This window comes from Cervus elaphus, chromosome 9, assembly GCF_910594005.1.
Source record: "Cervus elaphus chromosome 9, mCerEla1.1, whole genome shotgun sequence".
NCBI classification, from domain to species: domain Eukaryota; kingdom Metazoa; phylum Chordata; class Mammalia; order Artiodactyla; family Cervidae; genus Cervus; species Cervus elaphus.
In genome coordinates this window covers 42232618-42248060 of record NC_057823.1, presented here as the reverse complement: position 1 = coordinate 42248060, position 15443 = coordinate 42232618, and the positions used below count along the sequence as shown (strand labels likewise).

Below are 15443 nucleotides of genomic sequence, written 5' to 3'. Positions count from 1 at the left end.
TAGACATGTACACACTGTTATATTTAAAATGGATAACCAAGAAGGATCTTCTTGCATGGCACATGAAACTCTGCTCAATGCTATATGAAAGCCTGGATGGGAGAGGAGTTTAGGAGAAAATGGATACATGTATATATATGGCTGAGTCCCTTCTCTTTTCACCTGAACCTATCACAACATTTTTAATCAGCTATATCTCAATACAAAACAAAAAGTTTAAAAAAAAAGAAGCACAAATTACTATGTGTAAAATAAATAAAATACAAGAATAAGTTGTACAACACAAGGAATATCGCCAATAGCTATAAATGGAATGCAACCTTTAAAAATCGTGAATCACCATATGTAAAATAGGTAGCCAATGGGTATTTGCCATATTACTCAGGGAACTCACACTGGGGTTTCTGTGACAACCTAGAGGGGTGGGATGGGGAGAGAGGTAGGAGGGACGGTCAAGAGGGAGAGGACAGAAGTATACCTATGGCTGATTCATGTTGATGTATGGCAGAAACCAACACAATATTGTAAAGCAATTGTCCTTCAATTTAAATTTGTTTTCATTTTAAAAAAACAATTAAAAAATTATGAATCACTATGTTATACACTGGAAACATTGTATATCAACTATATCTCAATGAAAAATAATATTTTTTAAATTGCAAAACAGCCTGTGACTTTGGCTGACTGTAAAGAGCCTCTGGTTCCTACCTCAGGAATCCTTCTCCTCCTTCATCAATTGGCTGCCCTGCCCATGGCCCTGGACACTCTACTAAAGGACCCAGAGGCTAGTTCTTACATTAGCTACATAATAGCATCAGTTATGATCACAAAAATCCCTATGCCAGGCCACATCATAGGAATAAAGCCAGAATTTCTGAGGTAGGACCAAGCATATTGATATTTTTAAGACTTCCAGGTGATTCCAAAGTGCTACTCCTGTTAAAATGAAGATTCTGATTCCATGGGTCTAGGCTCAGGCCTGCAGTCCTTCACTTCTAACAGGCACCAGGTAGGTGCTCATGCTGCTAGTCCTTCAAAGGCTCTACAACACACAAAGCAAGCTCCTGGCCTCAGAAGAAGGTAGCGATCATCTAGCATGATGCGCATCAAGCTTTTCTTCAAGGTTTTAGTCTGAGTTTCTGCCAGGCTTCTTCACAATCCTGTGATCTTAGTCAGGTGTCTTGTTTTCTGAGCCTCATTTTTAGTGCCCTAGTGAGATCTTCTCTCAAGACATGGTAGCAGATGGGGCTGTATAGTTTGAAAAAAAAAAAAATCAATGTGTAAAAAAGCTAGAAGTCTGGGACCTTGAGGAATTCAGGCTGCTCATGGCCAGGTTGTCCTCAGAACTGAGCCCCTGGTGGCACAGTACCAAATCTACCAAGTCTTCTTTTTCTCGACAGGCATCAATTGGTATGCTTCTAAGAATGACATACTGCCAGAGATCCTTCATTTTCAGTTGCATTAACTGAGAGCACTGAATCTCTTGTAATAAGTGCCAAGTGGAACATCTATGGAGATTTTTTTTTGTAAGACTGAACAAACTGAGCAAAAATCTTTCTTGCAGTCATAACAAACATGCTTCTTTCTAAAGATTGAAAATGAAAGTTCACAGGATTTGCAAACTATATTAGGCTCTTCTGTAGATGCTGTAGTCCCCCTGGCTCTTGCTCTCTCCCTCTTCCATCTTCTTTCTAGCTATTCTGAACTATTTGCCATTGTCAAAATGTACCCTGCTTCCCCATCCCACTCTCTGAACCCACCGTCCCCTTGGTCTGGGCTGCCCCTTGCGCATCCATGGCTCTTTCATACTCCATCCTTCAGGATCCAGCTGGCCAAGGGCTCCCCCTGTGTGCTTCAGATGCACTCCACCAATATTCCTGCCAAGGCCCACCCCCTCTACCAAGAGCCCTGGTTTCCTGCCTGGCCCCACAACCCAGCTGTAAGTTGTTGTGAACAGGACCTGGGTCTTAGCCACTACTGAAGCCTCAGCAGGTAGTCCTTGATGACCCAACAATAAATAGAAAAGTCATCGTGGTAGCAGTGCCAAGGAAAAGAGAGGGAGCTGAAAGCTTACTGCTGCCAGTGAAAGGGCCAGCTCCTTTTCTCCTTAATTTTGTCCCATGTCAGGTGTCCTCTATAGAGGTCAAACCCAAGCATTAACAGAGCAGACACCTCCCCACAGCCACTGAAGCTGTGGTAGTTTCTGCCCGAGGATTTAGAAGTCAAGTAACTCAACCCTTTCAATGAACACACACAACTGACTTCCAACCCTCTAGCAATTGAGTAAACAGACCTTGAAGTGGGTGCTGTTGACAAATGAAAGTGTTAGTTCCTCAGTCATGTATAACTCTTTGCGATCCCATGGACTGTAGGCCACCAGGCTCCTCTATCCACGGAACTCTCCTGGCAAGAACAGTGGAGTGGGTTGCCATACCCTTCTTCAGGGGGTCTTTCTGACCCAGGGAACAAACCAGGGTCTCCTGCTTTGCAGACAGATTTTTTACCATCTGAGCCATCAGGGAAGCCCTAGCTGTTGACAAATGCCTGGCTGCAAGCGCAAGGTGAGGGCCTTGGAGCACTCTCTCCTTTCCAGCCCTATTTCCCCTCATTGGTTGTTCCAGTGAAGCCATGTCCCTCTCCATTTTCTCCTACATAAACGCTCTTCCTCAGACCACATTCATGTCTCCTTCATATAAGACGCCACTGCCAGGACTTTTCCGGCAATCCAGTGGTTAAAAATCTGCCTGCCAATGCAGGTGACACGAGTTCCATCCCTCTTCCTGAGAGATTCCACCTGTACAGGCCAATTAAGCCCACGTGCCACAACTACTGAAGCCTGCATGCCCAAAGCCTGTGCTCTATAACAAGAGAAGCCACCCCAATGAGAAGCCTGTGCACCACAACTGGAGATTGGCCTCTGCTTGCAGCAACTAGAGAATCCCCACACACAGCAAGACCTAGCGTAGCCAAAAATAAATTAATTAATTATTTTTCTTAAAAGAGATTGTCTAGGTAATAAAAAATTCTTTTTCCTTCTCTGCCACCCACCTACATTCTCTCAATCTTTCAAGGCAGGCTCAAACTTCACTCCTCCAAGAAATCTCCCCCAAACATCCCACACTGAGGTTCTCTGTCCTCTGCGTTCCTGGGCAGAGTCATACTGGTTTTTCTGCCCCTTAGGTGACAGGCTATTAAGCAATAAAGTCTCAAGTAAATTACAAGCAATTTGAGTTTATGAACATTTTCTTCCATTCTTTTTTTCACATAACACATTGTGCTAAATTGGCATCCACCAAACATTTGCTTACTGTTTCACTGGTTTTTTTCTCATGTCATTTGTCCACCTACTCTTCCTCTACTAGTCAATATCTGCCAATGAAGGGGTCTGGTAGAAATGATTGATGATGGCATTGTTTTGTAGCTGTGGAAACTGCATTTGCAAGACTGTTGAAGACAAAGGAGAGTAAGTGCCAAGAATCAGAAGACTAGAAAGTAGAAGACATATAGTACCAATTGCCTGAAGCAAGATCTCCTTACCGCTGAGAATATGCAACCTCAGAATCAGAGAGAACAGAATGGTCTATATGAGAGTGTCTAACTTCCTCCTCTTCTTCCTCCTCCTTGGGTGAGTTATGGAGCAACCTCAGGGAAAGGGATTCCACATGGCGACAGTTCTCAATACAAAAAGAAGAAACCACATGGTCCATTCTGGTGGACAGCTTGATCTCAATTTTGGGGAAATGGCCCATGGCCCTTTGCACAAATTCCTCCTCCTGCATCTCATACAAACAATAGAACAATTCCAGCTGGCTGGGCTCAGTCTGTAGTGTCTTGGCCTGGGCTTTTGCTTCAATCCATTTCAGCAGCTCCAGCCTGATTTTCTGCGAGATCTTACAGCTCAGTTTTTTCTCTAAGTAGGAGGTTCTCTCCTGGTTTATAAGGCCAAAGAGGAAACGGACAACAAAAATCAGATACCCCTTTTCGAATTTGCCATAGTTTTCGAGAAGGACCTTCACATCTCGGTTGGGAAGCTTTGAACAACCCTGAGTGATGCTCCTCATCTCCCCATGATTATCTTCTTCCAGCAGGTAGTACATGGCAGCAAAGAACTCCTGAAAAGTCATGTGGATGAAGCTGTAGAATTTCTCGCAGTCCACTTCCTTTTGGAACAGGTTCATCCTCAAGAAAGCAGACACATCTGCCTTCTGCAGGCCGTGATTTCTGAGATCACACTCCTCAAATAGGATTTTCTGGTTCCAGATTCCATCTGCAGCCAATGAGCAGAGACCCCAGAGGGTAGCAGAGTTGTGGTTCTCCTGGCTCCCTCCCTGAGATTGCAACAAACTAGAGAGGAAGAAGATATACACTGCAGTAGTGGTCTTGGATGTCCGAGCAAGACTCTTGCCACTATCCATCTGCTGTTTCAGTCCAGTGCACACAATCCAGCAGACCAGAGGAATAAAGCACATGGTGAAGAGGATCTCATTCTCCTGAATCAGCCTGAAGGCTTCCCTTGCTTGCTGCTCATCTGAGAAATACTTTAAGAAATATTCCTTCCTCCTGGCCTCTGAGAAACCCAGGATCTCCACATGACGAGCCTGGCCCAGCAAGTGCTGAAGTTTCTCCAGAGCCACAGGTCTTGTGGTGATGAGGAGTGAGGCCTCAGGAAGCAGTCTTTTTCTGATGAGGCTGCTCAGGAGAATGTCTCCCCGCTCCACCTTCTGCCAGTTCGTGCAGAGTGCTTCCGTGTGCTCATCAAAGGCACCTTGAAGCTCGTCAAAGCCGTCCATGAGGAAGAGGATCCTGGAAGGCTTGCTTACAATCTTGCCTATGGGTGGGTTTGGGCCAGGGCAGCAGCTGGCGATCAGATCCCCCAGGCTCCTCTGCGCCCCAAGGCTTACCTCCCGGCAGTGAATGTAAAACAAATAGTCAAATCTATCCTGGTAAAGTTTCTCTGATGCCCAGTCCAACATGATCTTCCTGGCCAGTATTGTTTTCCCGATGCCCGCTGCTCCCTGGAATACCACCGTGTGCACAGGCTCAGAGTGCTGGTCCTCAGGATCAAACAGCGATTCCAAGTTCACGGAACTCACGGGACTATCCTGTATCTTGGCCCAGGTCCTTCCAATGGTCAGGAGCTCATGCTCCCTCTCCCACTGGCTCCTGTGTTCCTTGATGAGACGCAGCCTGGTGAAGCGTTTGTTGAGGTTCACGCTCTCACCCAGGCGGGCATTCCTGTCTTCAATACACTGGAATTTGCTTCTCACATATTTTCTGTACTTCTTACAGTAATCTGTGTCAGAGACAGAAAGTTAGACTTCAGAAGAAGCTTGACCACATCCACCAGAGACAAGCTGACAACAGGGGCTGGTGGTCTCTAAGGAGTGGAAACTGATATTGAAAAATGGGAGTTGCAATTTCTTGCCACTGCCTGGGGTATGGATAGCCCCAGAAAATATAGGTGTCAAAATCCTCCTAGACACAGCTGAACAGAAGAATAGCAAAGTGCCATATGGTATTGGCCCTGACCAGAAAGTCCTTTTTCATTCAGTCTTACTCCTTTACATAGTCTGCAGCTCATGCCCTATAAAACCTGAAACATTCAGTTGCCCACCCATGGTTCTGGGACTGCAAGGAGTGAAACACACATCTGTTTCTTAAGCTAAAGTGGATTTCCTAAGACAGACCTTTTCACCCCAAGGAACATGTTAGGATCACCAAGTTATCCACCTTCTGAGCTTCAAGTACCTATAGAATCAGGTCTCTAAACCCAATCAGAAGTACCACCTATATTGCTTACCTTTTTTTTTCCTACAAATAGAGATTCTGGAAAGGTATCCCAGTAAACCCATCCATTCTTCTTCAAGGCTTTCTTCCTGACTTAGTACAGAAACATTTGCATTCTCTGAGAATTAAAGGAAGAAAATACAAAGCATCAAAAATCAGGTCTCCTGATTAAGGTGATGTCATTGAAACCCAATGGCAAAGGTCCATCTAGTCAAAGCTATGGTTTTTCCAGTAGTCATGCATGGATGTGAGAGTTGGACCATAAAGAAGGCTGAGCACCAAAGAATTGATGCTCTCGAACTGTGGTGTTGGAGAAGACCCTTAAGAGTCCTGTGGACTGCAAGAAGTTCAAACCAGTCAATCCTAAAGAAAATTAACCCTGAATATTCATTGGAAGGACAGATGCTGAAGCTGAAACTCCAATACTTTGGCCACCTGATGCAAAGAGCCAACTCATTAGAAAAGACTCTGATGCTGGGAAAGATTGAAGGCAGGAGGAGAATGGGATGACAGAGGACGAGATGATTTGATGGTATCATGGACTCAATGGACATGAGTTTGAGCAAGCTCCGGAAGATGGTGAAGGACAGGGAAGCCTGGCGTGCTGCAGTCCGTGGGGTCTCAGAGTCAGACACAATTGAGCGACTGAACAACAAAAACAATTGAAATCCAATAGCCAACACTTGATGCAGGTCAAAGCCACCTGCCCTGAACATCTCCCAAACCAAAATACAGCTCAGTTGAATGTCCAGCTGGAAGCATTCCTGTACTCCTAATTTCAAAGCAATGGATACCAACTAATATTGTGTCCTCATTGTATCCAGTCTTGGAATCTATCTCCCAAGCCTGTAAATCAGAAGGCAAACATATGAGCCATCAAAGTTTCTCATCCTCATTTGGCTTTGGCAGATTCCCTCCCTTGTGCTCTGGTTTTAAGGCCATCGCCACACTCTCAGTTATCCCCAGGAAGGCCAAAGGCCAGCAGTATCATCTGCCCTTGAGCCCAAATGCCTGGAATTCATCTGATCCTTATTTGGAGTCTTCAAAAGCGAGAATAACACATCTGACTTATATCTAATTCAGAATCCTGACTAACTTTAGATTCACTTAGAAAGTTTTTAAAAAATTGATTCTAGGACTCTACTCCCAATGACCCTTTTTCAGTTTTCTGAGCTGGAGCCCAGGCACCATTATATTCATCTATTTTTAAAATAATTTTTATTGGAGTAGGGTTGATTTACAATGCTGTTAGTTTTCTGCTGTACAGAAAAGTGAATCACAATTATATATACATATATATATATATACTCTTTTTTAGATTCTACTCCCATATAGGTCATTACAGAGTATCAAGTAGAAGGCACTTTTTTATTTTAAAAGCCCCACATGCAAAAAAAATAAATAAAAAATAAAAGCCCCACATGCATCCACAGCTGAGAATTATAGACCTGAACAATCAATAAATAACACATCCAAAAGAGGTATCTTACAGGAGAAATTAGACACAGCAGAACAAGAGACAGGTACCAGGGCAAATGCATGGGGCAGATAAATTTAGGTGGGCAGGAACTCCAGAGCTATATAAAAGATTCCTGAGGTATCTACTTGTTTTGAATGCAAATGCTGTTAACCCCACACACACCAAACCACAAAATAAAATCTAAACATTAACTCAAACCAAGACCAAAACTTAATTTTTACCTAAAATGTAACACTAGCCAGCCCCCTGAAACAAAAAACAAAACCCACAAAAAAAAAAAAAACTTCTAACCCTAGGTGTAATCCTTCCACCCCCAAAACCTACATGTACAAGCCAAATGGCATAATGGTTATTCCACCAAAGAGACACTTGGCATTGAATCGAGGCTTGGCTCTGGTTAGAACAGAGCCATGGACAACTGTAACTTTTTCCGGGCTCATTTCACATGGTTTTGCAACCATTCTCCAGAATTATTTTTCATCTTGTGAAAATGAAATTCTTTATATCCATTAAACAACAGTTCTCCATTCCCCATTCCTTGCAGCCACTGGAAACCACCACTTTGTCTCTATGAATTTGTCTACTCCAGGTACCTCTTATAATGGAATCACAGAATATTTGTCTTTTTGTGATTGACTTATTTCACTTAGTATAATGAAATTGAAAACTTATTTGAAAAAGCACAGGCCTCCAGGGGTTCTTGTGAGGAATAAATAAAATCCATAAAAGTTGCTTAGTGAACTACTTCTGCAACCATGATTGAAAGTGAAAGTGTCAGCCCCTCAGTCTTGTCTGACTCTTTGCGACCCCATGAACTGTAGCCCGCCATGCTCCTCTCTGTCCATGGAATTCTCCAAGCAAGAATACTGGAGTGGGTTGCCATTCCCTTCTCCAAGGGGGCTTCCCAACCCAGGGATCGAACTCAGGTCTCCCGCATTGCAAGAAGATTCTTCACCATCTGAGCCACCAGAGAAGCAACCTCGATTATTACACTTTAACATGGTTACTGAGGATGTCAGTACTGACACAATTATAATTATGCTGTTATAAACAATTTGTTTACAACATCACACTGATAAATACACCTGCCTTCATGCCCCTATTTTTTATCTCCCTCATTAGATCCATATTTCTCCCCCACCTCACTCTGCTTGTGATCTGCTGATCTATTTTATATTTGCCAGTATAAATACTTTTTAATTAACTGTAGATATGCCAATGTGGACAAAACAAGGTTAGAAGAAAAAACAGGGTAAATAGAAAATAATTCATTAGAAAACAGGAGTTTAAGTCTATAAAACTGACTTCAAATGGCATAGATGTACTACATATATACCATCATTTTTGTCTGTTTCAGAAACACTGATTCATTTTTATTACTCTTTTTCACTAGTTCAACATCATCATCTTGTGATTTTCTAGGTTCTTCTGAGTCCTTTCTTGTACCCTTCCCTTGCTCAGAACACTAAGCCAGAAGGAAGAACCTCACCATGCAAAAGACAAACATCCCATTTAAAACATGGGAAAGGAACTTGAATAGTCATTTCTCCAAAGATAAGCAAATGACTAACAAGCGCATGAGAAGAGGTTCAATATCACTAGTCAATGGGGAAATACAAATGAGATACCATCTCAAACCCATTAGGACTGCTACTGTCAAAAAAAGAAAACATAAATGTTAGTAAGGATGTGAAGAAATTAGAACCCTTGTGCACTGTTAGTGGAAATGTAAAATGGTGCATCTACTGTGGAAAACATTATGGCAATTCCTCAAAAAATTAAACTAGAATTACCATATAAGCCAGTAATTCCACTTCTGGAAATAAACCCAAAAGAATTGAAAGCGAGATCTCAAAGAGATTTGTACAATCATATTCATAGAAACACTATTCACAATAGTCAAAAGCTAAAAGCAATTAGAAAGTCCAATGATGGATGAATGAATGAACAAACTGTGGTATACACATACCACAAAATAGTATTCTACCTTAAAAAGTAATGAAATCCTGCCATATAAGACAATGTGCGTGAAGCTTGAGGAAGTTTATGCTAATACACAAAAAGACAAATATTCTATGATTCCACTTATAAAAGGTACTAGAATAGTCAAATTCATAGAAACAGAAAGTGGTTGTCGGGGGCTGAGGGGAGGGTAGAATTGTTTCATGGGTGCAGAGTTTTGCAAGATGAAAACGCGTTCTGGAGATTGATTGAACAACAGTGTGAATGAGCTTACCACCACTGCATCATACACTAAAAATGGCTGATAGTAAATTTTATCTTATGTATATTTTATCATGATTTTAAAAAAGTACAGTCTTCATTCCACTCACCCCATTCTGGCTCATCCCTCTTAGCTTTCTCGTAAAGGTCTCTCCTGTTGATTGCAGCAAAAATCCACTTGGCCATGGCCCATGCCTTCTCTTCCCCGTTGAAATCAATCATCAGCGTGGCTAGATCCACATGATCTGCTTTTTCTGTCTGACCCCGAGGAATTGAGGTACAGCCCTTCTGACTGGGATAGTCTTCTAAATGCATCTTGAATTTCTTAAAGTCTATGTCTTCCAGGTCCTCCAGGTAACGAGCCAGCTTGCAGCGAACACTTACCATGCTTATCAGCAGCCCCAGTCAGAGTCCTTGGGCATAAATCCACACTTGGAAGTTGGGTGGTGCAAACAGCATATGGTTAAGAAGTCTTTTCAGAAATTTACCCTCAGAGAGAACTAAAGTATCAAAAACCCAGAAAATTGAAAGGGAAAAAAAATATCACTAGATTCTAACAAGTTGCCACCTTTAGCTTTTAAAAGTGAGTCAAATTCTTACCAGAAAGTTTTCCTATTGGCTCGACCCAGGTGTGTGTCCTGAGCCATGGAAGAAAGGTGCCCCTATGGAGAGAAACAAAATCACCAACACAATCACATTAACAGTGCAATGCAGTCTTAAACCGCTTCCTGATGCCACCTTGATGTATCACCAAGAGAACTTTGATCCCACTGATTACTGGCTATGGATGACCCTGGACGATCTCTCCACTATTGTTCAACTTCAGTTTCCCCATCTATAAAATGGCAGAGTGGAAAAGATTTTTTTACCTTCCTTCCAACTGAAAGACTCTGGTTTCTTGTTTCTGTTTTGAACCAAGGAAAGATGAATGTGGGACAAGAGAAGAAAGGATGCCAGGAATGAGTAATTATGGTGATAACAGAACAGCATATGTCTAGAGGGAAGGAAAGAGAACATAGAAGCAGGCAGAGGAAGGCATAACCTGCAACAACCCCTTTATCAACACATTGATTGATTAAAACTGAAATGGGATGGACCTTGGGGTGATAAGGAAGAATGATAAATATATACATTTCTTTAATCTCTCCTTGCAAAATTCACAATTATAATAATTATTAGAACTCACATTTATTGAGAGCTTCTCATGAGTTAGGTATTGTACTGATGCATAAAACTGAAAAATTATATTCCTAGTTCCATGGTATGGAAGTAGAAACTGAGTCTTAGGCTAAGTGACTTGCCCAGAGTTTCACAGCCAGGAGGGACAAAGGCAAGATTTACACTATGGTCACTGATTTCTGAGTCATGCCCCTAACATTGCATTTTTCTCGGCATAAAAATGTGTGAGAACATTTCTTCCACCATTTAAGTAGGTATCTCAGTCAAGTAGGAGGAAGAAATGGTTGAAGATGATAAAAAATATAGATGAAAGTGAAAGTGTTAGTTGCTCAGTTGTGTCCAATTCTTTGTGACCCCACCAGGCTTCTTTAGAATTCTCCAGGCAAGAATACTGGAGTGGTTTGCAATTTCCTTCTCCAGGGGATCTTCCTGACCCAGGGATCGAACCCATCCTGCATTGCAGGCAGATTCTTTACCATCTGAGCCACCAGGGAAAACCAAAAATCAGATTGTTAAAAAACAAAAACACTTTCCCAGGTTTTATCACACAGAGTAGTGTTCAATCACATTGTAGTGTTCAATGTCTCGGTTTCCTAACTAGACTTCAAGTTCCACAAAGACTTGAAATCAACTGCTATATCTCTTGATCATTCACAATTTCTAGATTTTGGATGGATGAGCACATTGGCTTTGTTTGGAATTGATCTCTTCATATTATTGAATTTAGAAAAGGATCACAGGAAGGGAGAAGCCCTATGAGCCAGGTCTCCTTCATTGCAGGCAGATTCTTTGCCGTCTGAGCCACCAGGGAAAGCTTATGAAGCTTTTGAACTCTCCAAACTGGAATTCATAAAAACCCAGTTTAATGTTCAAGACATCTCAAACATGTTCAACTCTCCTTCTGTCTCCATTCCTGCCTCTCCACTCCTAACGTCTTGCATCGCCCACTCTCCGCCAACCCCTGTCAAGTCCATCCCCTATGCATTTGGCAGGTGGCAGGAGGAGAGGGGGTACTCCAGACAGATCCACCAGCTCTGCCGACCCTCCCAGGTCCCACTGCATCAATCTTTCCATCCACATCTGGACTCTGCCTCTCCTCTGTGCTACCCTATCCCTAACCTTAGTGCTCCCCAACCCTGACCTTTACATTCTCTGTCCCTTGGTTTCTAAATATGCTCGTTTCCTTACATGCATCCCATCCATCCACTTTCTGGGGGAGTGAGCGTGAGCCACTTCACTGTTCCTGACCCCCACTCCCCACACACATGCACTGGCACACATAGTGACCAAACATTGATAAACACGAAAGAAACGTTCCAGAACATGTTGAAGGATAGACTTGAAGGCTGTCAGAAGGAACCTCTAGCCAAATTCTGCCCCTTGAAACAATCTCCCCACTCTTCCCCAGGCTATTTCAGCCACCCGCTCCAAAGAGCTGGACTCACCCAGACGTCAGCCTCAGGAACAGCTGGAGAAGAAACTAGATGAATTTATAGCAGTCACAACCCAGCAGGAAGGATGTGGTCTCAGTTTGGAGCAAACAGGATTGCATCACAGGCAAAAGCAGAGACTAACGGTTACTCACATCACTGGATTTTCCAAACTGAAGCTCTCAAAGCTGAGCCTGCTTATAGCCAGAGATACCTGGCCTCTCCTCAATGGCCACTGGGGTAGAAAAGGGGAGGAAATTCAACTGCTGCTCAATGAATGTTCCCTCTGACTCTGACAACAGCCATATGAGTGTTTTGATGACACTGAGGGGGCTGTGATGGAGAATACCATAGCAGCAAAAACAGACAATCGAAAGCATAACCTGGTTATCAAACTGCAGATCCCATTCACTTCCAAGCTGTCACATGGAGGAGGTCAGTAGACAATACAGTAACCACTGACTGTTATTTTTCTTCACCACTTAATTGAGGTAAGTATATACCTGTGAAACCATCACCACCATCAAGTCTATAAGCATATTTATCACCTCCCAAAGTTTCTCCCCACCCTATTATGTGGGAAAAACTGACTTTGTGTGTGTGGTGAGAACACAATATAAGATCTACCATAAACAAATATTAAGTACACAATTTAGTATTATTAGCTACAGGCTCTATACTGTATAGCAGATCTCCAGGACTTATCCATCTTGCATAATAGAAACTGCCCACTCTCTAACATTTCCCTCTTTCTGTCCCTCCCCAGCCCCTGGAAACTGTCATACTACTCTGTTTCAATGAGTTTGACTATTTTAAATCCTACATGAGTGATTTCATTTGGTATTCTTTCCTCTCATTTATTTCACTATGTCATCAACATCCATTCATATTGTTGCAAATGGTAAGATTTCCTTATCTATCATGCCTGAATAACATTCCATTGTGATATTTTTCATATATGTATATGAAATATTCCATATATATAGAATATATATAGTCCAGGATATATTCCCATAATATATTCCAATATATATGTATACTCCAACATTATATATATATATATGTATGTGTATATATATATATATATATATATATATATATATATATATATATATCACATCTTCTTTATTCATTCATCTACTGATGGATGCTTTTGTTGTCTTTATTCATTCTTCTAATTATGAACACTTATGCTGTTTCTGTGTCTTGGATATTGTGAATAAAGCCACAGTGAACATGGGAGCAAATATCTCTTCAAGATCCTGATCTCAATTCCTTTGGATAGGCACAAACTCTACTTTCTGACTCACTGACTTATTTGTTCAACTAAAATCTATGGAGTACCTAGTGTGTGTCAAGCATGAACACAAAGCTGAATAGCAGCTTGCCTTACCCAACAAGAGCTAGAGAAGAGACACACCCAGACCTGCTTTTCTAACTGTTACCATGTCTGCAGGACCACAGTCCAACAATGGCATGAGTTCCATAGAACATGGTCAGTGAGAGGCAGTCAGCACCCCAGGGAGTGCAGGAAACTTGGAGCAAGAAGGAAAAGCATTCGAGTCTGACAGAAGGGTACTGGGGCATTGGTAGATGACTTTGCCTCTTTGTGTCTCAGTTTCCTCATCTGTAAAATGGGGATGACAATAGCACCAGTCAGAGATAAGAACTGAGCAAATGGGTAAATGTGAGGCCTTTGGAACAGAGCCTGAATCACAGAAACTGGTATCAGTGGTTAGCTCCTCCTCCTCCTGCTGTTACAGAATGGTGTGCAAAATGCTCTTGAGAGAGTCAGTTCCTAGGCAGGCTGATAAGAAGTCCGGGTCCCCTAGGAGGAGAGAGGGGTCTGGGGCTCTCGAAGAGGAGATAGGGATCTGGAGTTCCCAAGGAGGAGAAAAGGACATTTTTTCTACATTCCTTAGTCACATAAACGTTTTTTTTCTTTAAGCCCAGAGCTGATGATTACACAGTAAAACAGCTCAGCTTAAACTCTGTACTAAGGATTATATAACAACAATATATCCAGCTTGAGGACAGTTTCTCCTTCTTGAAAACCTTCTGACTAATCCTGTTATCTTAAAGTGTATATTATGGGAGTGGATCTGGTAAGATCTTTCTATTGTTAGTTCTAATTCTGTCATCTTAAAATGCAAATTGTGAGAGTGGGTTTAGTAAGACCCTTAACACCTTGATACATTCTTCTGATTTACTATAATAATCAATTTTAAAAGTATATAGCTCCCTTGCTAAGACTAGGGAGGGGGGCACTTTCCACCCCCTTTCTGATGTCTATGTCAGAAGCTTTCTCTGTCTCTTTTTATACTTTAATAAAACTCTGCTATACAAAAGCTCTTGAGTGATCAAGGCTGGTCCCTGGTCCTGAAGCTAAATCTTCTTTGGAGATCACAAATCTGACATCGTTCACCATAAGCTATCACTCTGAGAGATCAAAGAGAGGCATCTACTCCCACTGAAGCAAGGGCAGGATAGCAGACCTGAGTCTCAAGCTCTGCATGCGTTAAAGGCCAGGGTGCATGCAGGAGCTGTGAGGACTCCAGATGCTGAGGTTACAGAGAGAGATAGCAGATCAATCAACTAGTAACTGAGAGGGTAGAAAGCAGAGTTCAAATGTCATTCCAGAATTTTGAAACAATACTCTAATCATGTATAAAAACTAATCAAGAAAAAGAAGAAGAAGAAAAAAAACACCATATTTTGCCTGTTATTCTGCATTCTGAAATCATTGTTTCAGATATGGAACTATCAAAATCAGTACAAATAATAAAGAAGGCCATAAAAATAGAATATAACGATTCTCTTTCTATCTATTCATGACTCCCTCCTAAAACCTTGGCAAATAACAACGAATACTGTGTACCAAAGAAAAACAATTATACCCATGAAACACCTGCAACTCACTTCTGTAAAGCAGAGTTGACTGGAGTTCTGGGTATTAGGTTCTAAACCCAAATTTGCCACAAACTCTTTCTAAACTGAATTGGTTTCTACAGGAAACCAAACCAAAATGAAAGTAAATCCACATGTTGCCCCAACCCACCTCCAAGTACATATGAGCCATCCCTGATGATACAGGTCGGAGCAAAATGAGGAAATGACATACGGGTTTTTCTGAACCAAAAAAAAATTCCAGACATGAGACATGAAAGTATAGGCATGGTGACAAAGATCCCAAACATTTAAAGTCAAGATTCTATTGAAAAGTCCGAAGCAAAACAGCAATAACAGTGCAAGTTACCCTAAATACTGCATGTATCTCTGGGCCTGAATGCCTCCAAATCCTCATCCATCTTGCCCTTCCCTCGACCTCCACACAGTTAAGGTGG

The 15443-nt window shown here is 42.0% G+C and overlaps 1 protein-coding gene across 2 annotated transcripts in view; it reads right to left on the bottom strand.

Moving 5' to 3' along the window:
* NLRP3 (NLR family pyrin domain containing 3) overlaps positions 1–11007 on the bottom strand; it is a 51429-nt gene extending 40422 nt beyond the window's left edge. The window contains exons 1-4 of one of the 2 annotated variants that reach the window (XM_043912503.1): positions 10360–11007; positions 9601–10152; positions 5801–5905; positions 3538–5293 (exon numbers count right to left, since the gene is read on the bottom strand). In XM_043912503.1, coding sequence (XP_043768438.1) covers positions 3538–5293; positions 5801–5905; positions 9601–9877 — 2138 coding nt within the window. In that variant the 5' untranslated portion in view covers positions 9878–10152; positions 10360–11007. Of the gene's footprint in view, positions 1–3537; positions 5294–5800; positions 5906–9600; positions 10154–10359 lie in introns of those variants that run through there. The other variant, XM_043912504.1, reaches the window with a different exon arrangement.
* Positions 11008–15443: the final 4436 nt, after the last annotated feature.